The sequence below is a fragment of the Myotis myotis genome, unplaced genomic scaffold (genome assembly GCF_014108235.1).
Source record: "Myotis myotis isolate mMyoMyo1 unplaced genomic scaffold, mMyoMyo1.p scaffold_m19_p_9, whole genome shotgun sequence".
In the NCBI taxonomy this organism is placed as follows: Eukaryota; Metazoa; Chordata; class Mammalia; order Chiroptera; family Vespertilionidae; genus Myotis; species Myotis myotis.
Window position 1 is genome coordinate 19,680,384 of NW_023416401.1, and position 15,454 is coordinate 19,695,837.

The window sequence follows — 15,454 nt, forward strand, 5'->3', positions numbered from 1 at the left end:
CTCAATGTTTATTGAGCATTTGCTTCATCCCAGGCCTTGTACTAAGGGGCTGTCTGTGTCTCTCATTTAATCCTCAAGACAACACTATCAGCAAGTGCATTGTTACCCCCACTTCATATAGACATGGAGAGTTTGAATTAATTGCTCAAGTGCCCAGAGCCAGCAAGAGGCAGTGAGAATCTGAATCCAGAATGAAAATAGGAGGCCTGGATGTCTAAAACACGAACCCAAAGGCTTCTCAGAGAAGGCTACATTTTTTTTACACACCCTGGAAAGGGACAGCCAAACCCAACCAGGACACCATCTGGTCCCCACACTGCAAAGTTCCCTCAGCCCAGGAGGAACACAGCGGGGCTTCCTGCACCAGCACAGCTGGCCAGGCCTCAACCCCGGAATCTACACGTGGGACCAGCTTCCTTCACAAACGCACAGAGGGAGACACTCGGCTGTGGGAATGACATTCCTGGTGAAGTCAGTGAGGAGCCTGAACAGGCAGCTCCCTCTCCCTGCCAGTCCCTCTTCTTTGAAGCATCTCTGAGCAAATGGGAATTCTTCCCCGTGCTACCTGTCACAGCACACTTCACACCATCTTCCTCTACCCCTCAGGAAACATAAGCTGAGTTTAGGTTTAAGAAGAAAACTTATTTTCCCGACCGGCATGGCTCAGTGGTTGAGTGTCGACCTATGAATCAGGAGGTCATAGTTTGATTCCCATTGCAGGCTTGATCCCCAGGGTGGGGCATGCAGGAGGCAGCTGATCAATTATTCTCTCTCATCATTGATGTTTCTATCTTTCTCTCCCTCCCCCTTCCTCTCTGAAATCAATACAAATACATTTTTTTAAAGAATAAAACTTATTTTACCAATGACCTAGAATAGCATATCAAAGAAGGCAAACCTTTTGTCTCCATGCATTTTTCACACACACACACACACACACACACACACACACACACACACACAATTCAAATTACATGCTTCTGAGTAGTTTTGGGGCTGCTTCTTCAGGTGTATGGCTAAGGGGCTCTAGGGGGTCTGCAGTCAACCTACCCAAGAGATGGTTGTGTCCCCAACACCAGTGAAAACCCAGAAGAATATTTCTCAAGTTTATTCCTCAGAAAGTTTGTGGCTATTCAGAAAAGGAAAAAATTATTCCTTGAGAAATGGATTTTGTTTGAGAAATTCTGGGTTTGACAAAGGTGTGTGGGGATAGCAGCTTTCCAGGGAAGAAGGCAACCGTCTTCCAAAGGTATCTGATGGTCACATCTGCTCCTCGCAGAGCAGCTGCAGGAACCCGGGCTCTGGGAAGGACCAGGGCTCCCCACGCCCAGTCTGTAACACCCCATCCAGCGACCGCCAACCGCCATGTCTGAGTGCTTGGTGTGACTTTGGACTTTTTAAAAGACTGGCCAGTGACCAGCTTACTCAACTATGGCAAGAATGCAAGCAGTTCCTGACTTACAGAGCACTACTAGCACTGTTTTCATGAGAAAATAGATACAAAGGATATACCTGCAGAAGCGCCTTTACAACCAACCTACCAAAGCCTTTGAACTCATGCTATGCGTGAGCCGTGGCACAAGCAAGGGCTTCTGTGGTACTAAGGACGTTGTTTCCACTTGTCATAAAAAAAATTAAAAAAGAGAGAGAGAGAGAGTTCTGAGTTGCAAGCAACATACAAACAAATGGTGAGAGCGCGCCTATGACTTTGCATGACACTGTGATACGCTCTGGGCTACCAAGCTGTCTGTACATCAATGACCTCGGACATGGTGCTTGGTCTCCATTGCTTTCCTGTCCACATGACTTTAGGGCGTCCTCTTTGCTAGCAGCTCTGTCCCTTTGCACTGCTGTCAGAGACGCGCCTCTCTCTTCCCACTTGCAATTGACTACTGTCTGGATAAAGAGGACTGAAGGACTAAGCAGACATGCTTGCAAAGAGCTTCCTAGGCAGGGGCCTGGCCTCCGCAGCCGAGCCTGGGCTGCGTCACAGCTCCTGCCAAGGTCCGAGGCCTTGACTGCACGTTTCGGGATTGGGGGGGCTGCTGAGTCCCAGACAAGAGCGATCCTGCTGTGAACAGGTGGGTGCGACGGAAAGAAAACCCACCTGGGAGTAACCAACGACGTTCCCGCTGGCGTCGAGCACGTTAAAATTGATGACTGGGCCCTGCACCTCGGGGCTGCGGAACTCAGAGTCGCTGTAGATGCGCACCACCGGGGCCCCGTTGGGGTACCGGAGGGAGCACAGGGCGGCGTAGGTGTACCGAGCCAGGGTGAAGGTGTGCTGCTGCACATGCTCCATGCCACCTCGAACACAGGAGAAAACGCCGGAGAGAATTAGTAGCTTATATAACATTCATTCTTGTTTCTTAAAAGAGAGATTATTATAACTGGCAAACTTGGACCTGATATTAATGATTTTAAATACTTGTAAATATTTGGTACTGCCCATACTATAAATGTTTAGGTCTTTGGTACTAAACAAGTTTACCATTGCTGAATTTTCCCATGGGAACACCTGATATATATATATATATATATAAATCTTTTATTGGAAAACTGACATTGTCGATCTACTTTCAAGGTGCCCTGGCCCTGTCAGACCCTGCCACTTGCATTTGGGTGCCATGTTGATATCTTTCCTGGGGAAAGTGCTCATTTTCAGTGTCGGTCCTGATTACCTCCTCTCTGTCCTGGATGATGCCCACCCACCTCCCAGCAGGGCACCTCTCTCCTCCCATGAGGCCCGTCCGCCTCCCGTGTTGGGCTAAGGCTAAGGACCTGCAAGGTCCCATGATTGTGAAATAAGAGACGGAGAAAGGGCTGCCTAACCATAAAGCCACGCCCCTGGTTCACCCCAGAGCCCTCTCCACATGGTGGTACAAGTGGTGCTGCCAGTTCTAGAAGCTCAGCCTCTAGAACAGGGGTTCTCAACCTTCCTAATGTGGTGACCCCCAATTTCACTGTTACAAATTGAACATAATTAAAGCATAGTGATTAATCACCAAAACAATATGTAATTATATATGTGTTTTCCGATGGTCTTAGGCGACCCCTGTGAAAGGGTCGTTCGACCCCCAAAGGGGTCGCGACCCACAGGTGGAGAACCGCTGGTCTAGAAGGAGCACAGCAGGACGGCGGATGCCTGGCTCCCCAGACGGAGGTTCCTCCAGGCCTGTACCTTTGTGTCAAGCCCCAGGTGATGGGAAGTGGCATCTGTCTGTGTCAGCCTACAGTGAGCGCCCCAATCTGCCCACACCCCTAAGCGCTCATCAGAAGGGAAACGTGCAAAGGCCAGCGGCAGGCACGGTGTTGGAGGCTCAGGGTCAGGCCTTAGTTGTCCTGGGTTTAAATCCACGCCTCCCACTTGCCGGATCCCTGGCCCTGGAGAAGGCACTTGGCCTCTGAGCATAAGCGCCTCTGTGGATAAGCAGGCCGGCCATGTATCCCGGGTGGGGCCCAGGGGGCACCCAGCAAGATCAGAGCGGAGGAAGATCTCGGGACCTGTAACCCGGACCTGTAACTGGTCCCAGTACAAGAGCCGGATGTCTCCCCTGCTCCCGTGAGGCGATTCCCTTCCTGCCTCGGGCTGTCTCTTACCTGTAACAATACTCTGTAACTGACAAAAAAAAGCCTCAGTCCCTTGCTTTCGCCTCAGGAGTCACTTAGAAGTTCTTTAGCGCTGGCTCTAAAGGCGGTCTCTATACAGCGGCTGCATGCAGGTCACACACCCACTCCTTCATCTGAGTCACCCCGGGCTGGGCTCCCCGGAGGACGTGGCTACGGGAGCAAATTCCACGGGATAACAATGTCCCCCTACCTGTGAGGCGCTCTAGGGCATCAAATCCGTGTTTGAGCGCTATCACGTCAAGGAACGGGATGGTGCCATCCTCAAACCTGTAACCAGGGTGAGGGAGGGAGTCAAGCGGGGTCGCGTCTCCACATGCATGTTGTGGCATGTAATGACTCAGGCTCGGCCATTTCTGTGAACACCTTCTCCCTGCTGCCTCGAACGCATCACGCTCCTCCTCGGGACAGAGGGCTTTGCACACCCGACCCGGCAGCTGCCTCTGTCCCTGACCCACCCACAGCTTCCTCAGGGCGGGCTGGCAGCAGTGACAAAAGGCCCTCAACAGTCGCCATCTGAGACATGAACAAGCAGAGAGATACGTGGCTGCCCCAGGAAGACTTTGGATTTGACAGAACCTCCAGGGCTGTGGGCTCTTGAAAAGCTGAACTTGACCCCAAGAGGGCCCCACCGCGTAAGGGTGCCAACGGTGCCCCGGGGGCATCTTTGCAAGAGCCTGAGATTCCAAAGTCTACAGAGCCACAGGCTTTTCCAAAAACGATGAGGCTCTCCACACAGTAGGCCCACCTCTTCCTGATTATCAGGGTTCCTGTGCTGGCATTTCATAATTAGTCACCAGATCCTTCTCGTGCTGGGTGCTGGGCACTGTTCTAGGTGCTCAGGATGCCGCAGTGAACGTGGCAGGTAAAACCCCTGTCCTCACGCGCTTGCATTCGCCTGAGGGCCCGGAAACAAGGCACAACAAGCAACACGCAGGCAGAGAGAAGCCAACTCAGCAACAAGCCGGTGGTGACAAGTGCAGTGAAGATGCATAAAGCAGAGGGCTGGCGGCCACTCTAGAGGCGGTTAGGGAGGCCCTCTCTGAGGGAGACCATTGGAGCAAAGAGGCGTGGAAGTAAAGGAGTGGGGGAGGCCACAGTCTCAGAGAGAACAGCATCCCAGGGAGAAGGAGCAGCACACACCCTGAGCACAGGGAGCCTGGCACCACCACCCCCCCAGCAGCAAGGAGGCCCAGGGGCCGGGTGGGAGCAGGCAAGGTGGGGGTAGTAGGAGATATAGTCAGAGGACTTCCATTCTGGATGAGCTAGAAGGGGCTTGAGGACCCTGAGCAGAGAGGAGTGACAGGATGGGGCCTAGACTTTGACAAGACACCTCTGGCTGCTGCAGAAGCGATGGGACAGCTGGGAGACACTGGGAGGTCCGCAAGCATCGGGATGACGGGTGGTGGCAAATGGCAGCCTGGTGCAAGTTGAAGCTTTCAGTGAGACTATTGTGTTCTGTATTTTAACCCTGTACAGATAAGATTTGCTCAAAATATTGTTGCTGCAATATTAGTTTCCTTATAAAATGAATGGTAGTTAATGGACATACAGAATTAGTGGATCAATAATAAACTACTAGTTGATTAACCACTAATGAATTGGTACGTAATTAATCTTTAATAAATTTAACATTATTTGCCAATAATGACTTGTTATTAATTGAGCAATAATAAATAACCATTTGTTAATCAATAATTAATAGGCTCTTTGGGAGTTAAGGGGGTTGCTTGTTTTCATCAAAGATTAAGTTATCAAATAGAAAAGATGAACAACATGGTCTAGGTAACATGTTCAAGAAACATGTAAGTTGTGTATTAAATTTCTTGAGTTCTAGTCCTAAGTTCACAAGAAAAAAATTCAGCTTGCTGGGAGTCTCGGTGTGGCAGCTGCCGTAAGACAACCCACCCAAATGGAAGGACAGTGGTCTGGGCCAGCCCTGCCCACCCACACTTGCCTGGAACGAGCTGCCCACTTCTCTCTGCCTATTGGCTCAATAAAGTTTGGGTTGTCATGTTGTTCTGCCTTTAATTTATATGTTGTGCCTGTCTTTCTTTTCTCACTTAATTATGTTACACATTAACTTATCACACCTGTATTCAAAAGGTTTTACATTAGTGTTTCTGTTTTAGAGTCCCCCAACTATGGGATGTTCTAAATAAAAGAGGCATCAAATAGCCTCACAACGCATTGATGCCAACTCCATCTTGGTGCTTCACCTATTAGCGCTAAAGAACTGTATCCTTTTAGAGAGCCACTTTTTTTTTTATTTTTAATCCTCGCCCGAGGAATGCTTGTTGATTTGAGAGGGTAAGAGAGTGAGGGAGAAACATCAATTAGTGCCTTCCCGTATGTGCCCCCACCGGGGATCGAACCCACAACCTAGGTATGTGCCCTGACCAGGAATCGGACCTGCAACCTTTCGGTGTATGGGATGACACTGAACCAACTGAGCCACACCAGCCAAGGCTAGAGACCCACTTTACGGGAAAAACAGGAGGTGCAGAGATCAAGCCACATGCCCCTGCCCCCACAGCGAAACCATCTCTGGGGCCTAGACACATGACCAACAACTCTACTGCCAAAGCCACCTCCTTCTCTGCAGGACCCTGGAGTCTGCACCTGGGTCTGTGGGGGATCTGACCCCCTTCCCATCCAGGCCCCAGGCCTTCTCAGACACCAGCAGGTGACCCAACCCCACGGCACCCCCTCCTGTTGGAACCAGCGGAACCCTGAGTTCCCAGCTACCAGTTTCGGCCTCTCACATCTGGGAAATTCCTGAGCATTAGCCAGTCGCCTGCCCTGCCGCCTGGGAAAACCCCAGCAGAGGCCTGTGCCGCTGGATGCCGAGTAGCTGCCTGCCCTCCGCTGTCCTTTGTACCGCACAGCGGGGCTCACAGAGGCAGCTGTTCACGGTGCCCACGAGCCTGGTGGCCTCTCGTTTAATTGATTCCTCCTATTAACCAGGGCCAAGCTGAGCTGATTCTAGCTGCTGAAAGCCAGCTATGCTGTCAACCTGTGTGCACGCTTGTCCAAAACCGCCCAAATCGCTGCTTTCATGGACACCCCTCACCAGCACTCTGTGCATAGGCCTGGGGCGCCCCTCCTTCTGCGGTGAGGTCCTCTCACCTCTTCTGCGTGCAGCCCTCACCCGCAGCCCTTGTGCTCCCACCACTAAAGGGGCCCCGCAAACGGGAGCAGAGTTCACTGAGCCGTGGCCTCTGCCTCCCACATCTGAGCCTGCCGCCAGCCTCCGCCCCTGTCCCTGCCAGGAACGGCCAACCCTGACCCCAGTGGCCCAGCTCCACCCCACCCCCCACCCCCACCCCCCTGCACAACCCAACAGGCTGCACAGCCAGACCCCAGACTCCTGGACTCTGCCCCAGCCACTCCCACGCGAGGTGACCTTTCTGCCACCGACGGCCTGGGGATGTAGAAGTCTTCTCCCGCCAGGTATGCAGCGGCCGTGCCTCCTCCAAAGTAGGTTTTCCTCAGCAGGGGAGCCATCCGACTGTGCACCAGCAGCGCCCCCAGGCCGGTGGGGAAGCCGAAGATCTTGTAGAAGGAGAGGGAGACGAAATCCGCCTGGTGCACCGACAGGTCCAAAGGGGAGGTGCTGGCGTAGGAGGCTGCGTCCAGCAGCACGAACCACCGCCCCGGTGCGGGCGCGCTCACCGGGCACATGCGCCCCGCCGTGACCTCTCCTATCCAGGACAGAGGGTATCTGGTGCCAGAAAAGTTACTCTGAGCCGGATAACAGAAGAGATGCGGAAGCTGGCAGTCGGGGTCGCTGGCGGCAGCACCCCGTTTCTCCGCCGACCACATGTCCTCCGGCCTGACCGGGATGGAAGTGACACTCCTGGCTGTGGCGACCATCCGCATGCCCACCACGGAGGTGTGGCTGTCGGTGAGGTAACAGAACAGGCTCCCGCTGCTCCCGGGGCCCCGGGACACCCACGGGAAGGCTTCCGCCACCAGTTTAAGGGCAGCCGTGCTCCCGGCGGTGAAAATCACGCTGTAGTCCTCTGGGGAGGCGTGGAAGTGCGCCAGGACCCTGGAAAACACAGCATCGCGGCGGCTGGGCTCACTCGGCGCTCAGTGTTTGCAATGAGCTGCATTCCCGCTACACATGGCACCTCTCTGCCTGAATAGCTAGAAGCAAGCCCAGAGAGGCTCTGCCATGACCGTGAAGTCAGAGCAGGTGTGGGAAGAGATGACCAACGGATTCAAACTGGCAAAATCACCTTGCCTCCCAGGTCCCCGCCCCCACGGAGGAGCTGAGAACCCACAGCTGCCTTCGCCTTAGTTGAAAACAACTTCCCCCCTTCGTCTACTCTGGCTCCACCTTAAGTTTTAAGTCCCCAGCTTGTTTCACGTTGCTTTTTAATATTGGCAACCCAGTATCCCTTTCAAATTGGAAATAAATTGAAATTGTATCAATTCAAGTAACTTTAGGTACCACTTGGAAATTATTTACCGAACGCTAATTACTACATGTGGAAAAATATAGAGCTGTTTCATGTGCAAATATTAGTAAAAAGGGGAATGAATAAAACAAGATGCCTAATGAAACATAAAAAGGAAAACCAGAGAAACTGTTTTTATTCCCTCTAAAAACAAGACTTAGGACCTGTGTCACTCCTTATCACTCTGGTCCCCAGGAACTAGGGCAGCAGCCCAGAGCCACACACACAGCGGTGCACACCTCAGCTGCCTCCCTGTGCTTCTGGTCGGCCCCCATTGGCACCTGCTCACTCTCACCTTCCCAACTTCGGACCCTGATCTTTATCATTGTGTGTGTGGCCATTTAACAGAATGTGACCTTCCTGAAACCAATTCAGAGCCTGGGATGTGGGCAGGTGTAGGAAGCATGTCCATGCACTAGGAGAGCCTGCTCCGAGGTCGTCCCTGCCGCTCACCTGTAGCGCACCTGCTCCACGGTGTCCTGGGTGAGCTTGCTGCTGATGCTCTGGCTGTGAGGGTTACCTGGGGGGTTACAAAGGCAAAGCCATCAGTCACTCACTACTTATGGTCTCTCCTTTTCTGTTCATCCAAAACCCTCTCCCGTGGTTTCTCAAAAAGTTAAGCATAAAACTATTATATGATTCCACTCCTATATACTCAATAGAAATGGAAACATGTCCACACAAAAATTCATGCACAAGAATGTTCATAGCAGCTCTATTTGTAAAGCTAAATTCTGGGAACATAAATGTCAATCAATTGGTGAACAGATAGATAAAATGTAACATATCCATTCAATGAAAAATTATTTGGCAATAAAGAGGAAAAAACTACTGACTATGTCATGCATGAACTTCAAAAGCATGCTAAGTGGGGGTGGGCTACAAGGGGTCAAATGGAGGAAAAGAAGGGGACATATGTAAGACTTTCAACAATAAAGATTTAAAAAAAAAAAAAGACATCAGACACAGAGATCACATATTGCATGACCCACTTATATAAAGCTAAAGGCCTGGTGAACAAAATTCATGCACGGGTAGGGTCCCTATGCCTGGCCGGCAATCAGGGCCAATTGGGGCCTTCCAGCTGCCAGCTAGGGCCTTCCTTCCCCTGCTGCTGGCTGAGGCCTTCCTTCATTCTGTGCCACCCCCTGGTGGTCAGCACACGTCATAGCAAGTGATCGAACTCCTGATCAAACTCCGGAGGGGACACTTTGCATGTTAACCTTTTATATATATAGATGTCCAGCAAAGGTGACTATATAGAGATACAGAAAGCAGTAGATCACTGGTGGCTTGGGGTGAGAGTGAGGGGATGAGAGGGGCAGGTTGAGGGGTTGGGGGAGCAACAGAGATCAACTGTGAATGGGCATTGAAGATTTTATTGGGGGAATGAAAATATTCTAAATGATTTATAGTGAGACTAAAAATCATTGAATTGTACACTTGAAATATGTGAATTTTATGGATATAAAATATAACTCAAGAAATCTGGCCCAGTCGGCATGGCTCAGTGGATGAGCGTAGACCTATGAACTAGGAGGTCATAGTTCAATTCTCGGTCAGGGCACATGCCCAAGTTGTGGGCTAGATCTCCATCGTGAGGCGTGCAGGAGGCAGGCAATCAATGATTCTCTCTCATCATTGATGTTTCTCTCTCTCTTCCTCTCCCTTCCTCTCTGAAATCAATAAAAAAATAAAATTTTTTTTTAAAAAACCTGCTAAACAAAGCAAGTAAAACAAACAAGACAGGATCTAGGAAGAGCCTTTGGAACTGGAAGTCAGCCAATACGAGAACCTCTTCTACAAGTTTCCCAACAGGTGGCCAGCCCAGTTCTGTTCATTAACTCCATGGGGCCAAGCTGCCTAGAAACGCAGCTGCCCTGACTGCCCCAACCCCAGCACTTCCTGACAATGTGGCCTCAGAGTAATGACCTGCCTCCCCGGGCAGTTTCCTCCCTTGGACAGCAGGAGAGATAATAGAACCTGTACCTGAGCTTGCCCTGAGGATGGAGAGATAATACAGATGAAGCATTTGGAACAGTACCTGAAGCACAATGAGTGCTCAGTACAGGTTATTTATTATCATTTATTACTATTATTATTACCATGGTTACACCTGCTACTACTGTTATTTCAACATCGCTTTCCAAAGTTATCTCCTGATCACATTGTGCTGCTGATCAATGCTTTCAGTGACTGGCCATCGTTTCTAGAATAAAGTTCAAGCTCTACAGGGACCTATAAGGTACCTACCTACCTACCTTTCCATTCATGCCTCCCTCTGAGTTCCTGGGCTGGTTCCTGAAACCACAGCAGGGTCCTGGCTCATTTGTTCCCTTTGCCCTTCTCCTGACTCTTCCGAGGGAATTCCTGCTCCTCCTCCAGCATCGAGCCCACTCCTGAGGAAATTTCCCTGCCGCTCACACTGCCCACCTGCTGTCACTCTGCAGATCCAGACCCCATAGCCCAGAGGCCTTCGGTTCACAGCCCTTCACAGCGTTGGTAATTTACATTTACTTGGGGATCACTGACTTGAGGTCTAGCCCTAACTAGACCAGAGTCCATGAAGGCAGGGACTGGTTACTTTGTGCCTGTTTGCACCATGCCCCCGACACCAGAGTGGCTGACAAATATTTATGGAGTGAGTGAATGCATGCATGTTCCCCCTGTTGTCCCTCTCTGTGTACAGTGCCAGTCCCAGAGTGCCGGAAGCCGGTCCATCCTTGCTGCTTGACACAGTCGCTGCAGGAAAGAAACATCTGCACAGCATATGTTTCAAGGGACCTGGCGTATATAGCATACTGTTCTTAATATGTTTGCTCCCCTTAGCGCTGTGTGTTTTAACCAAGGTCACCTCTCCGAGAAAGGTTGTTTCCGCAGGTAGGAATTTTTCCCTGAAGTCAGGGAGGGGATGCCTCTCCTAGAAAGGTTGTTTCCCCAGGTAGGAATTTTTCCCTGAAGTCAGGGAGGGGATGAAACTCCTTAACTAAGTGCCAGGCGGGTAGTTAATCACTACAAACAATCATGCTTAAGCTACATAATCTTTACTCCCTGGAATGGAGATAAGAAACGCCCTAACCTTTGTAATAGAAATTGACAGGATTAAAATCATCTGGGATAAATACGGATGTAACAAGACAATAAACAGCAGAACTTCGCTGGAGATCCAGACCAGAACTTGGCTGGAGATCCTGGCTAGAGATCCTGGCTAGGCTGCTGATCAACTGAACGCTGTCTTTGTGTCATTCCTTCTTCGCCGACTCCATCCACACCTTTGGGGACCCCTGGACCTGCTGGGGTTGGACTCTGGCACCAGAGGCCATCCCACCACCAAATACAGCACCTTGTGCCCCTGTGCCTTTCCTCTGGAAGTAACACACATGCCCCTGAGCCAGTTACCCCATCCTGGCAGCACGCGTGTTGTAAGGAATAACATGTGTTCGCCTGCTTATTCAGCTCTGGGTCCCTGCTCAGTCCCAGTCTATTAACCTAACATTTATTAAGCAGAGACCTATCCACTGAATGTAGTTGGCTAACGCCCAATGCAAGAATCAGTGATGGTGTGTTCTTCTTTACCATAAACATTCTCCAGGAGATCACGAGTGAAGCTCCGGAGCTGGCTCTCGGGGAACAGCGTGGCTCCTGCATGGTCAAGGTAGACAGTTCCTGAGAGAAAGCACAGAATAAAGCTGTGGTTATTTTTCAGAGGTTTTCCACTCCCTGCACCTAGGTCTGGGTTGTGTGAGCGTGAGCAGTGCCCATGGCATGCGTTTGGGCATAACATCAGGCCGCTCCTCTCTCCCAGCCTCTCGATGTGTTTCTAAATCCAAGTGCAGACGTGAGCAATGGAAGAACTGCACTTTCAATAGTTAATGAGTCCTGATGTCTTCCTGACTAACCTGTTCTTAGGAACCTGGGAGTTTCTCACACAAAGGAGGAGCCCAACAGATGGCTCTGGTTAATGACCCTAAAGCTAGTTCACCTTCTGACTCACACCCTCTTCTGCGTTTCTGTGCAGCTTCCTTGGCCTGGAGACCTGATTCTGCTTTCTGTGGTGAATTCTACATCTCTCTAAAGCAGTGGTTCTCTACCTCCTGGCCCTTTAAATACAGTTCCTCATGTTGTGACCCAATCATAAAATTATTTTCGTTGCCACTTCATAACTGTAATGTTGCTACTGTTATGAATCGTCATGTAAATTTCTGATATGCAGGATGGTCTTAGTCGTCCCCTGTGAAAGGGTCGTTCGACCGCCAAAGGGATCGCGGCCCACAGGTTGAGAACCACTGCTCTAAAGCTTCCAGCTCGTCAGAGAACAATAGTAATTTACATGATCTTTCCGGCCTCTCACAAACAGAGAAAGGCAAATTAAGAGGTTTACCATCAGATGGTCAAGATCAAAAGGTTGGATAACTCACTGCATGGGTGAAGGTGTAGGAAAACAGGCCAGCTGGTACATGGCTGGTAGGAAGGCAAATTGGTACAACTTTTCTTTAAAATATATTTTTATTGATTTCAGGGAGGAAAGGAGAGGGAGAGAGAGAGAGAGAGAGAGAGAAACATCAGTGATGAGAGAGAATCATCTATAGGCTGCCTCCTGCACGCCCCCTACTGGGGATTGAGCCCACAACCCAGGCATGTGCCCTGTACCAGAATCGAACCCGGGACCCTTCAGTCCACAGGCCAACAGCTTTATCCACTGAGCAAACCAGCTAGGGTGGTACAACTTCTTTATGGACAGCAATTTGGCAATATTGGTAATACTTTAAAATGCAAATTCTCTGACCTATCAATTATTCTATCTTATAAATAACCATGCTTTTATGAAATGGGCTGTCTGTGAGGATATTCCGTTCTGATCTTTGTCAATGCAGCATTGTCTGCTATAGAGAAAGATCAGAAATGACTCAAATGTTCATCACCATGTATTTAAAATAAAGGATTATTGTACACCCATCTGGTACTTTAAAAGTACTGATGCGGAACAAACTCTGAAACACATTTTCAAATCTCACTCATTTATGGATAATAAAGACCATTATAAACTTATGAACAAAAATAGATACAGAGGCAGAGCTGCCTCGAACAGTCAAACTACAGTGGGAAGACCAGGGAGGGTTGGGGGGCAGGAAGGGAGGGGGTAAGAGATCAACCGAAGGACTTGTATGCATGCATATAAGCATAACCAATGGACATAAGACACTGGGGGGTAGGGAAGGCCAGGGGATTGTCAAGGGCGGGGGGAGGGGGGGAGACATATGTAATACTCTTTGTAATACTTTAAGCAATAAAACAATAAAAAAAAAAAAGGAACACATTTTCAAGAATATACAATGTAAATAGATCCATTCATTTTCTTGCCTAACTATCCTGGCTAGAACCTCTGGTGCAATGTTGAATACAAGTGGTGAGAACAGACACCCTTGTCTTGTTCCTGACCTTAGGGGTAAAGCTTTCAGTTTTCACCATTAAGTATGATGTTAGCTCTGCTTATTTGTTTATAGAAGGCCTTTATCTGGTTAATTAAATTTCCTTTTAGTCCTAGTTTATTGCATGTTGTTATCATGTAAATGTATTATCTAGTCCAGAAAATTATTGTTAAAGTAACATTCTCTTTAACTGAAGATGCAGTTATACAAAATTACACACCAAAAGAAAGGCTTCCATCCACCCAGGCACTGGGGAAGATGCTCGTGTGAAGCCCGGGACACATGTAAACCCTGAGGGGCTGCTGAGGCAGCACCGCTTTGCCCACAGACTTCTGCAGGGCCAGGAAGCCATTTGGGAGAAGGCTGCACTGGCCTTTGGTCCAGAACCTCACGTTGCAAAACTAACTAGAGATCTAAATCAGCTAGAGATCTGCTCTTAGGAGGTCAGCCAGCACAGTGGCGAACAGTGCAGAATCCAAGTCAACCAACCTTCATCGAATCCTGCTAGCCATTCTGGGTCCCTACTCCTTCACCTGCAAATGGGATGAAAGTTAAATAAGTTGGTGTGTGACAGGGCCCAGTCCAGTGCCTGGCACACATGCCACAGAGTTCAGCTGTTCTTAGAAGAAGGCAAATTACCCCAAACCAACTGGCATTAGGTCTTTGAGAAAGGAAATTCCAGTGTCTCTTCTGGGTCATGCTCCTTCAGCTCTCAGTTCCATCAATTGTGGCCATCAGCACCCTGAAGCTTCAAGAATCACTTGAACTATGTCTGCATATTGAATATGCTCCCTTCACCAAGACAAAGAAATTCCCATCCTGTTGATTAGGCAAACTATTTCAGACTTGAAGGTTAAGCATTTAATTATCCAGAACTACCACTTAACCAGACCAATTCTCAAGCCTGCAGAACATCTCTGGGATGATGGGGAAGGAAGAGGACGTAAATGTTATATTATTTTGGCTTGTTTTGTTTGTTTGATTTTCCTCAGCCCTATAAGGGGGTAAGGGGGAGTGGAAATGTTCCAAAGCTCCTAGTGATGGGAGGGGTGAGTTTAGTCCACAAAAGCCTACTTCAATCATAATGTAGAGAAAATGCTGGGACCTTGCACTGAGTAGATAAACAGATAAATACATAAGGATGCACATAACGCTACCACACGTGCAGACAGTCCCCAACTTAGGATGACTTGACCTAACAATTTTTTTTCACTTTATAATGGCATGAAAGCGATACACGTTCAGCAGAAACCATACTTTGAATTTTGACCTTCTCCTGGTCTATTGATATGCAGTACGATCTTCTCTAGTGATATTCAACAGTGGTAGCGAGCCGTGGCTCCCAGTCAGCCATGCCATCGCAAGGGTGAACAACTGATGCCCAACTGTGGGTTAATGCAAGTGTTCAGAGCACCTTCAAGGTAGGCTAGGCTAAGCTATGGCGCTCGGTAGGTGTATTCAATGCACTTTCCACTTATGATATTTTCAATTTGTGATGGGTTTATCCGGAGGTAACCCCACAGTAAGGGTAGGAGCATGTGTGCAGTAGATGTTAAAGGGGCTCTGAAGCCCAGCCTGAAATCCTGGCTGTCACATCCAAATTATGAATTTGAAGGGGGAGGTGCTGTTCCTTAAAGGACAAGAGTGAAACAAGGAGGTGCCCAGAGAACACAGCTTTACTTTTGGGGAGGGGCGGGGGGGGGGGGTTGGGTCAGAGCTGGAGGAGAATAAGGTGCTAAAATAATTACTGACTGAATTGCTACAGCCTTTGGGACTTGCTTCAAATGGAAGGGAAACCTCCCTTCCTCCCTCCCTCCCGCCGCACCTGTGGGTGTTCAGTGTACCAGTCTATTTCAGTGGGTAGATTTCTATAATTCAAACGCTCAGGGATAGAAGGTGGAAGCAGAGGGACAAGGGCTGTCTGCCTCCCGC

At 49.4% G+C, this 15,454-nt stretch overlaps 1 protein-coding gene across 2 annotated transcripts in view; it reads right to left on the reverse strand.

Moving 5' to 3' along the window:
* The window catches only part of MOCOS (molybdenum cofactor sulfurase), a 41,366-nt gene that overhangs the window by 24,019 nt on the left and 1,893 nt on the right, over positions 1 to 15,454 (reverse strand). For both annotated transcript variants that reach the window (XM_036322060.1, XM_036322059.1), the window contains exons 2-6: positions 11,670 to 11,759; positions 8,547 to 8,613; positions 7,034 to 7,681; positions 3,821 to 3,897; positions 2,108 to 2,307 (exon numbers count right to left, since the gene is read on the reverse strand). In XM_036322060.1, the coding sequence (XP_036177953.1) occupies positions 2,108 to 2,307; positions 3,821 to 3,897; positions 7,034 to 7,681; positions 8,547 to 8,613; positions 11,670 to 11,759 (1,082 nt within the window). The remainder of the gene's footprint in view (positions 1 to 2,107; positions 2,308 to 3,820; positions 3,898 to 7,033; positions 7,682 to 8,546; positions 8,614 to 11,669; positions 11,760 to 15,454) is intronic.